Source organism: Caretta caretta, chromosome 10, assembly GCF_965140235.1.
Source record: "Caretta caretta isolate rCarCar2 chromosome 10, rCarCar1.hap1, whole genome shotgun sequence".
NCBI lineage: Eukaryota > Metazoa > Chordata > Testudines > Cheloniidae > Caretta > Caretta caretta.
In genome coordinates this window covers 2,248,403-2,258,826 of record NC_134215.1, presented here as the reverse complement: position 1 = coordinate 2,258,826, position 10,424 = coordinate 2,248,403, and the positions used below count along the sequence as shown (strand labels likewise).

At 53.3% G+C, this 10,424-nt stretch overlaps 1 protein-coding gene across 1 annotated transcript; it reads right to left on the bottom strand.

Annotated features, from left to right (window-relative positions):
* Positions 1 to 3,810: 3,810 nt before the first annotated feature.
* On the bottom strand, positions 3,811 to 8,361 carry NDUFAB1 (NADH:ubiquinone oxidoreductase subunit AB1). The gene is made up of 5 exons (XM_048867294.2): positions 8,194 to 8,361; positions 6,905 to 7,024; positions 6,137 to 6,224; positions 4,551 to 4,662; positions 3,811 to 3,968 (listed from the first exon to the last, which is right to left on the bottom strand). The coding sequence occupies exons 1-4, from the start codon at positions 8,344 to 8,346 to the stop codon at positions 4,571 to 4,573; spliced, it is 453 nt and encodes a 150-aa protein (XP_048723251.2). The 5' UTR covers positions 8,347 to 8,361; the 3' UTR covers positions 3,811 to 3,968; positions 4,551 to 4,570.
* Between the last annotated feature and the right edge of the window lie 2,063 nt (positions 8,362 to 10,424).

Genomic DNA, 10,424 nt, shown 5'->3' with positions numbered 1-10,424 from the left:
TAAGATGCACGGTAATGGCAAATGCAGCTATTCAAAATCATAAATCAGGCCGCCAAAGTCATGATTTTTATATATAAGTGTGGAGATCTTTATTTGCCTTCTAGTTTGATGCATGAGGGTATATTCAGGTCACATTTTTCAAGATGTTATTTACAATCAAGAAGCCTAGAAACTTACTGTTAAAAAATGAGATAGTCACTTGACTCTGGGAGCTAGGGCTTTAGGAGCAACACACACTGTCCAGGGCAGAAAGCCCCCTCCCAGGCAACACAAAACACACCCACTAGCAATCTAGTATCATTTTGGTGGGATGCTTAGCATTTACCTCACATTCTGCTCCAGCAAATGCCTCTCCCTAAAGAACTAATTCCAGCAGGACCAGACATTAGGTTTTGCAAACTGACACTTCAACTAACATGGAACAGCTGAGGGGCTTGACAGTGGGCTGTGAACTCTTCCACCTACAGCTGTTGCCAACCCAAAAGCAGACCAGCTTCCAGGGGACTGAAAATTGTTACCATCTGATAGCTGTTCAGTGGCCCCTTGCAAAACGATGTGGGGATCTCAGTGCAGCACCAAGTGTCCATTAGCACCCAGGTCCTGTTGGCAGCCTCAGCTGTGAAGGGGGTAGACGTTTCTTATCAGTGGTAGGGTAGGCTTTGTCTCTGTTCAGAACCGCACTAGTCAAACTCTAACTCTGTTTAAAATCCAATTTTATTAAACTGGTGCAAAACCCTGTGTAGGCACTGAGTTGTGTTAAATAGCTCTAAACCAATGTTTAAATTAAATTTAAAGTGTCCACACAATATTTTATTTCAGTTTAACTCAATCAGTTTAAAAAACCAAATACAGACAAGGTTGTCGGCTCTCCACTGGAACGTAGGCATCTCTGTACCGTCGCCCATGGATCCAGCTTCCTGTGCCCAACACTGGCTAGCACTAGATGCTTTCAAGGAAGGTGTAAGAAACCCCCTATCGGACAGCTATAGAATAACCTGCCTGGAGGAAGTTTATTTCCAAACTTCAGGTTAGTTTATCCCACAAAGTGTGAGGAGTTAAAGTCCTGAAGTGTATCCTGTCTAATAGCACTGTGGTTGAGATTAGCCATCCATGTACACACCCACTCGTTCTTTAAAATCCCCTTGCATTATTCACCTCCCATAGCTTGTGGAAATGGTTAATTTCGTAGCGTGCAAAAGTATTTATTTCTATCCATTTGAAATTGGTTGCCTTTGAAATCCCCTCACTCCTGTATTATGAGATAACATACACAGACCAGTACAAACAAAATACGTAATGTCCACTGTCAATCATTCCCAGAGCCATCTAGTCCCTCAAATGTTTCTGTAATACAGACTCACACAACACAGTGTTGAAAATACATTTTCTGGTCATATTAGATCTAAATTGAAGGCTGCCATCAGCTCAATAGCATACTGAGGCCAAGGACAGCGAGGTGAGGGGGCTGTTGGGAAAGTATATTGAGGCAGAGCGCAGGGGGGTGTTGAACTAGGGAGCAGCATGCCTGGGGGGTGGTCTGCCCACGTATCAGACAGCTTCCTCCTTGCAGACCCTGACATAGCCAAACCTCAAACACTCCTAGAACCTGATTATCCCTTCACTGAAGTCAATGGCAGTTACACATCTGTTGGCAATGAGCTGCTCAAACCCCTGTACTTTCATCGGCTGTAATCTCAGCTGCTACGCAGAGGCAGCCGCTGGGCAGGAAACATCCAAGGAAAACACCGCCATCTAAAGGAAGCAAGAGTGGTGATGCAGGGGCACCATTTTGGAGCCACCGCAAACAGTGATTTACCAATGCATGGTGAGACCCTCGAAGCCATTATACCATAGACCCAGCACTGGTCCTGATAACAGGGGCTTTTAAGCAGGCACTGGCTTATGAGGACCATTTTAGGTACAGCACATGCAGCTTCCCTGCCACTAGGGAACAGTCATTACAGATTGTGTTGATCTAGCTTTATATGAGCTAAAGATTTAATCCCAGGTGCTGGAAGGCAGACTGCTACAAACAGGACTTGTCACAGCTGTAGGACAGCTGCTGCCAATCTTTTTATTTTCATGCCTTGTGATAAGAACGCTGGCATATGTGCCTTAGGTAACATCCATTTGGGCTCACTGTATTCCACTTCTCTAAATTCCCCTTGAAGTTGCAGGTGGAGCCTGCTTCCTTCACCTTCTGTCCTAAACCCCATACATAGGATGGTTTGTTAAGTGGCTGCATTTCAGTAAAGCCATGTCCTTGTACGCAGTCTAGTTAGAGAAGTGCTTTGGAATGAAAGGCCCTCTGTAACTGTAAAATTCCTTCGTCTCTTCAACAACCCTTTCAGGGGACAGATGCCGTTTGAGCCATAACCAACTTCAGGCAGAGCAACTCCCAGCTGGCTGAGAGTTCAGTCCGACACAGAATTGTAAAGCTGAAATACAGTTTGAGATAGCAAGCTGTGAAAATAAACACCTACACAGTTAAGGAACCCATGTGGGGCAGGCGTAGGCTCCAGTATATTTTCCAGCCGCCTACCATCCTGAATTTCAGAGGAAAATATATAATCAGATGACGCTTTCTTGGCTCTCAGCCTGGTGGTGCCCCTGTGAGAGATAAAAGCAGTTCTTAGCTCAGAGGAGAAAGCTATGTAGTGTCCAGCAATAACGTTCAGCTCTGTCTTGGGAGAGATTTAAAACAAGCCCCTCATGCTGAGATTAGTTAGGTTTACAGTAGCACTGATCCTATTCTGCATTTCAGTAGCAAGAAAATCAATCCCTTTATTTTCTATCAGGTAAGTACAATCATTTTGAAACTAACATTTACTTTTAACACAAGTTTATTTATTAAACACATTAAACAGTGGGAAAGAATTGGGTTTATGGGAAAGAAAGCAGATACTGAGCTTACCGAGCCATAAAAGGGAAAGTGATCACTCAGGAAGTAGAGAGTACAAGTTCTTTTAATAAGCCAATTTTAAAACAAATTGTACAGACAATAGTATAAGGCCCATCTCTGGGCATTCTGAAACTGTGGGCTCATTAGAGGGTTACCTACAGTGGTCTTAGTGCCAACCGCAGCCCCTATTCAGTGAGTCATTGTATTCTTTACAGTCTATGTGGCCCGACTTAAGAGATGCTTTTGTCACATACAGGCAGCAGGCTTGGATTTGGACAAGACCTCGTACAAAGCTGTTATGAGCACATGCTGAAGCCCTCTAGTATGGGTTAGAAATCATAAAGTCTTTATACATATAGTTCTACAAAACAGGGGGATATGATTTGAATTTCACTGCCAGGCACAGGATGTTAACCTTAAACTACTGCATCCTAACTGTGCTTAGTAAAGCATCTTATTTAACATTGCACGGGGGCAATGGGAAGATGGGAGCTTTCTGTGCAAGACCAACTACTTTAAACACCTTGTTTGGTACCATGGCTGTTTTAGTATCAGCTAAGATCAGTCACAGAGACTCAGGACAGGGATCCACAGGCCATCCCAAGCAGCAGAATAAACCCAGAGCCATGGGACTAGCAGTCAAATGCATGGTGACACTACACTTGTACAGTTTTCTGAAGATATGCACCAAGAGCTTTTCCAAGACTTTGGAGGAGCTACCTTGAACCCAGATGCTGAAGGCCTAGAATAGTTATAGCACGGCCTACCATTCACCTAAATCTTTAGGAGCCATAACATTTTCCCAAAGAAAAGATTTAGAACTTTAAGAATTGCTGGAGATTTATACATTAAAAATAATTAATCTGGACCATTGACAAAAGGATTGTAGAACAAAATCAACAAGACAATAATGGTCTTATATATTTATTTTTTTAAAGACCAATACATATTTAGACGACGTTAAATACAATGTCCAACAGAACCACTGCAGCAATGGTACAGTAATGTGCGCTTACATTCACACAACCGCTGATATAATCCCAGTCTTCACGATAGAGAGAATTTCCTGTTAAAAAAAGCCACACAGATTTGGTATTTCAGAGCTCAAAAGTTACCTTGTAAAATAAAATGTTCAATAAAAGGGAACTGACAAGGACACATGACCAGCATGGAACAGCACTGCCAAAGGAAGCCAGGGAGTCAGTGACAGGGCCTTAGCTCTGGTGAGATTACCATCTCCATTCATGGCACAGATAAAGCAGCAGGAGCAGCTGTGCATGCTTCCCCCACACTGCCATGCCATGCCCCTCAGTCCTGATGTGCAGAGAGAGGGGTGCATAGGCAGCATTCAGTTCTTGACACTCCACTGGGACTGCAACAAGGGGACCAGTTTGTGCTGGTATTTTCCCCTGATGTATACAGCTGGGAACTGGGCTGAGGCAACAAGCTCATTTCACCATGACAACAGACTTGCCATCTGCCACCAAAATCTGGGCTAGATCCCATCTCAACACCTTGCCTATGACATAGCATTGACTACAATTATACAGCACAGGAAGGAAGGTATTTCTCATCTCCAGCGACTCCATGCTGATTTTACTCTGCCTGGCCATTATTGCTACTTACATAAAAGTAAGTTTCTACTTACTCTGCTTCAAAGAAATGTCTTTATTCATACACATCCTTCTTATCTGCAATGTAATCTACAATCTCTTGTGGACACATTAGCTTTTCTGCTTCCGTGTCAGGAATTTCAAACCCTGGAAGAGAGAGCACATGCTTAGCTTGTAATAGTGGAAACAGCAGAAAGAGAGAAATCATAATACAAACTCAGATGCCTGTGCCTTGGCTCTGTGGGCAACACACGGGCAGGGGTCAGCAGCACAGACATAGATTTGGCACCTCTGATTACTCAAGCTGCGTTTCAAAGCCTGCTGTGCCTTACCCAGGAGCAGAAATTTATGCAAGAGGCATCAGGCAGAACTAGCAGTTCCAACAGATTGTGAAGCCTCACTAACAGAGTCAGTGCCCTTCCCAGCACAGCTCAAGCTTCTACTGGAGCCCCAGAGCTCTGAAACTAACTCTGATGTGCAATAGCTGTGAGATGGCAAAGCAGTGGGCTAGTTACATGCAAGGGACAACCCAAAGCACCAGTTTGTTTCACAGTCTTCTATCAAGTGTCATTACAGCAAGTAGCTTTTAAAAATTCTACAAAGTTCACCAGGTTAGAGCCTGCTGGGACCTGAAACAGTAGAACTGATCACTACAACATTTTCTAGAAAATTCTGGCTTTTCTATTTCTAGTCCTGCTAGCTGCAAGTTAACCCCCCTGCCAAATGTAAACAAGTGCAGTGATTAGACTAAATATATCTGGGCAATGTGCAAGTCAGAATACCTCCAATTAAAGTGTATATGTTCTACTACAGTTTATTTTTTACACAATTGGCATTTATATGCAGATGAAAAGATTAAAGAATTGTTAGAAGCTAAGTTTGGAGAAGTCTAATCCAATTCTCACATGCAGAGCACACAGAAGAGAATGGTGGATGTACTGGACAGCAGTCTTGATGCAAAATGAAATGTCTGGAGTACTCATTTGCATTTCATTACCCTGAATGCTTTGTCGGCTCCTAGCCATGCCACACTACAGCTAATTCCCAAGGAAAGTTTTGAGGCAGAGACCTGAAGATGCACCAAACTGCTTTACACTGAAGCCATGGAAACTTTAATTTACACTTTAGACAGGAGGTGCAGAAGCCACAGTGATAAAATGTAAATCCCTGAGAGTTAGAGATACATTGCTCACTGAGAGTGAAACAGCTTTCTTTGGGTTGTGGAAGTTAGTCAACGTTAAATATTCATACTGAACTTATGGAAATAAAAGAACTAAGATTTTGTTTGCAGTAAGCACATTTCAGGGGCCATTCAAGACAACAGCAGATCTGTCTTTCTTAAATATCTATATGGCCCCCATCACCATAGCAGCTGAGCATCTCACAGTCGTTAGTATATTTATCCTCACACCACCACCGGGAGATAGGAAAATGTTATCCACATTGTACAGATTAGAACTGAGGCAGAGCTAAGCGACTTGCAAAGGTCACACACAAGCTGGTGGTACAGCAGGTTTTGAAGCTAGTTCTCCCAAGTCCTAGGCTAGCCCCCTAACCACTGGACAATCCTTCCACTCTATAGGGAAGGACAGGGAGAACAGACATCACAAACTTCAGTTACCAAATTCATCTTCCATGGCCATGATGATCTCCACTTGATCTAAACTGTCCAAGCCCAGGTCTTTCATGAAGTGGGCAGTTACTGTGAGCTGGGAGAAAAGCCAAACAAAAATATAATAAAACTGATTGCAGTCATTTCACTAGGGTAGGAAAAGTCAGAATATCCGGATGCGCCTCCACTTGGAGTTTACTGTCTAAAGATGCCAGAAAACCTGGTGGTTTTGGCCTTTACTGTCCCTCTGCCAAACAATTTTTTTAACTGAAGAGATACGAATTTCTCCGCTATCTAGTCAACACGTCATTATCCACATAACTAAGGCTTATCAAGACTTCAAAATAACTAATTTCTGTTAAAGAAAAGAAAAGCTAACATATGAAGGGGCAATTTGACTACTGAGCAGTCTCTTAACATCTTTCCTGAGATGAAAAACTGCTCCATTAACAGTAACTGTTCAGAGAAACAGAATTTCCTGTTTCCTGACTGCCCCTGGATGCTGACCTGGTTTATTCATCCAAAAGCCTTAACTTCCTGGACCTTGTCACCACTCATCTGTTATAGCATATCAGTTTGTGTGCATACATGCTATAGAATTACCCCCCCATGCTGTAGAATTACAGACTGTATCCTTCTGCAAGGCACACACAGACAGGTTTGGGTCCCCCTTCTTTTATGGTGGCGTGGAGGAGCAACTCCACTTGTTACCATAACTGTTTTTCTCCATCTACTGAAAAATGGGCCATCTGAACTGAAACAGTGTCTACAGCTTACCTTTTCTGGATCTACCTTATCATACAACTTCAAGACATAAAGAACACGCTCCTTGATACTCTCCAGAGTAAGAGGTGGCAAGTCTGAATAATGGCGACACAACTGTAACGTACCAGAGACCTACAGGAAAAGCACAGGAATTCCTTACAAAACCTCCAGGACAATCTGCGCATAAATACAACATGTATGAACAGATCTTTCACAGAGTCCCTCAGAATGAAGGGGCGCGCACTGCACCAGTCTGACTCTGAGGCAGGACTCTCTCTTTTAGAATTATACCTTCCCTTTTGTATACTGGACAAAACCCTGTCCAGGCAATCTCTGAAGGTGGTAGACAATTAGCCCACGAAAGCTTATGCCCAAATAAATGTCTTAGTCTTTAAGGTGCCACAAGTACTCCTTATTTTTTGGGCTGACATAGACTAACACGGCTACCCCTCTGAAATGAGTTCTCTGTGATAAGAGAACTCCACAATCAGCCATCAAGACAGGCACAGGCAGCAGGCTCAACCCCAAATGGGAGAAAAGGAAACAGCAGCATGCTCGAACAAGCTCCTCTTGGACAGAGCAGGCCTCTGCTCCTGCCAGCCAGAAAAGAGGACAACCATGACATGGGGGCCTGCACAGGGGAGTTAGGGACAGAGAAGCCACACTGCCCACAGCTGGAAAGTGGAGCCGTCTCTGCTCTACCTAGGAACACGGGAACTAGCACATGGGCCAGCCCCGAGATCCACCTGGAGAAGTATCTTGTCCCCAGCGGTGGTCAGCACCGGACGCTTCAGAGGATGGTGCTGGAACTGCTGCAGCCGGGAAGGGGGGGATAATTTACCCTCATCACTGGCACTTGCGAGCCCGGCTTATAACACCGAACGCTTGGGGGGCTCATCACGTCTGCCGGCACGAGCCAGGGGAAGGCCACGGCAACTCCGGCGGGCCCGGCGACTGGGACCCCCTCGCTGCCCTGCGGCCGGGAAGGGCCTTGCCAGGCTCCCTGTCGGGCCGGCGAGACCCCGAGCAGAGCAGACCCCGGGCTGGAGCCGGCGGCGCCGCGGGTCCAGCGCGGCCAAGCCCCGGGCAGCTCGGACCCGGGGCGCCCCGGCCGGGCCCGGCCTAGCCCCGCGGCGGGGGCGGTCCCAGGGTCACCTCTGGCGGGGAGCTCCCAGCGCCCCCGGCCCCGCCCGCCGCGCGGCTCCGCAGCCGGGCAGGGGCCGGGGGGGGGGGGGGCGGGCGCGTCCCGGGGCCCCGCCAGGCTCCGGCCCCGCTGACCCCGAGCGCGGGCCGAGCCTCACCTGGGGGCCCGGCGCTGCGCGGGCGGCCGGCCGGCGGCTGCTGAGCGCGGCGGGGGCGGGGGCGGGGCCGGGGCCGGGGCGACGGGCCGCGGGCGGGGGCAGCCGGGGCAGGAGGCGGCGGCGGACACAGGCCGACAGGACACGAGCGGCCATGGCGTCCTGCTGCCCAGCATGCGCCGCGCGGGCCGCGGATATCCCGGCATGCCCCGCGCGCGGCGGCCGGCGCGCCCGGCAGCGCCCCCTGGCGGCCCGGCGGGCGCGGGGCGGGGAGCGGCGTCGCAAGGATCCTGCCCCGGGGGCGGCGCCGGGTGTTTTGCCGCCCCCGGCTCCGAGAGCGCAACTGCCCGGCCGCGCACCCCAAAGAGGGGTGTGGGGGGGGCGCTGCCCCGACTTGTGCCCCCCAAGCACGGGCTGGCTTTGCTGGTGCCTAGAGCCGGTCCTGCCTGCTCCCCCGGGGCCAGGGGCTGCGTTACACCCCCCACCCCGCCCCCCGGATCCTGCTCCCCCGGGGCCAGGGGCTGCCTTACACCCCCCCCCACCCCGCCCCCCGGATCCTGCTCCCCCGGGGCCAGGGGCTGCGTTACACCCCCCACCCCGCCCCCCGGATCCTGCTCCCCCGGGGCCAGGGGCTGCCCTACACCCCCCACCCCGCCCCCCGGATCCTGCTCCCCCGGGGCCAGGGGCTGCGTTACACCCCCCACCCCGCCCCCCGGATCCTGATCCCCCGGGGCCAGGGGCTGCCCTACACCCCCCACCCCGCCCCCCGGATCCTGCTCCCCCGGGGCCAGGGGCTGCGTTACACCCCCCACCCCGCCCCCCGGATCCTGCTCCCCCGGGGCCAGGGGCTGCGTTACACCCCCCCCCACCCCGCCCCCCGGATCCTGCTCCCCCGGGGCCAGGGGCTGCGTTACACCCCCCCCCACCCCGCCCCCCGGATCCTGCTCCCCCGGGGCCAGGGGCTGCGTTACACCCCCCCCCACCCCGCCCCCCGGATCCTGCTCCCCCGGGGCCAGGGGCTGCGTTACACCCCCCCCCACCCCGCCCCCCGGATCCTGCTCCCCCGGGGCCAGGGGCTGCGTTACACCCCCCCACACCCCGCCCCCCGGATCCTGCTCCCCCGGGGCCAGGGGCTGCGTTACACCCCCCACCCCGCCCCCCGGATCCTGCTCCCCCGGGGCCAGGGGCTGCGTTACACCCCCCACCCCGCCCCCCGGATCCTGCTCCCCCGGGGCCAGGGGCTGCCTTACACCCCCCCCCACCCCGCCCCCCGGATCCTGCTCCCCCGGGGCCAGGGGCTGCGTTACACCCCCCACCCCGCCCCCCGGATCCTGCTCCCCCGGGGCCAGGGGCTGCCTTACACCCCCCCCCACCCCGCCCCCCGGATCCTGCTCCCCCGGGGCCAGGGGCTGCGTTACACCCCCCACCCCGCCCCCCGGATCCTGCTCCCCCGGGGCCAGGGGCTGCCCTACACCCCCCACCCCGCCCCCCGGATCCTGCTCCCCCGGGGCCAGGGGCTGCGTTACACCCCCCACCCCGCCCCCCGGATCCTGATCCCCCGGGGCCAGGGGCTGCCCTACACCCCCCACCCCGCCCCCCGGATCCTGCTCCCCCGGGGCCAGGGGCTGCGTTACACCCCCCACCCCGCCCCCCGGATCCTGCTCCCCCGGGGCCAGGGGCTGCGTTACACCCCCCCCCACCCCGCCCCCCGGATCCTGCTCCCCCGGGGCCAGGGGCTGCGTTACACCCCCCCCCACCCCGCCCCCCGGATCCTGCTCCCCCGGGGCCAGGGGCTGCGTTACACCCCCCCCCACCCCGCCCCCCGGATCCTGCTCCCCCGGGGCCAGGGGCTGCGTTACACCCCCCCCCACCCCGCCCCCCGGATCCTGCTCCCCCGGGGCCAGGGGCTGCGTTACACCCCCCCACACCCCGCCCCCCGGATCCTGCTCCCCCGGGGCCAGGGGCTGCGTTACACCCCCCACCCCGCCCCCCGGATCCTGCTCCCCCGGGGCCAGGGGCTGCGTTACACCCCCCACCCCGCCCCCCGGATCCTGCTCCCCCGGGGCCAGGGGCTGCGTTACACCCCCCACCCCGCCCCCCGGATCCTCCCCCGGATCCTGCTCCCCTGGGGCCAGGGGCTGCGTTACACCCCCCACCCCGCCCCCCGGATCCTGTTCCCCCGGGGCCAGGGGCTGCCCTACACCCCCCCACCCCGCCCCCCGGATCCTGCTCCC

Excerpts from the sequence above, each read along its gene's own strand:
- NDUFAB1 (XM_048867294.2), bottom strand. The coding sequence starts at position 8,346 with ATGGCCGCTCGTGTCCTGTCGGCCTGTGTCCGCCGCCGCCTCCTGCCC. Across the intron at positions 7,025-8,193 it reads GCGCAGCGCCGGGCCCCCAG|GTCTCTGGTACGTTACAGTT; the intron begins GTGAGGCTCGGC and ends CTTTTCCTGTAG. Across the intron at positions 6,225-6,904 it reads ATAAGGTAGATCCAGAAAAG|CTCACAGTAACTGCCCACTT; the intron begins GTAAGCTGTAGA and ends CTTTTCTCCCAG.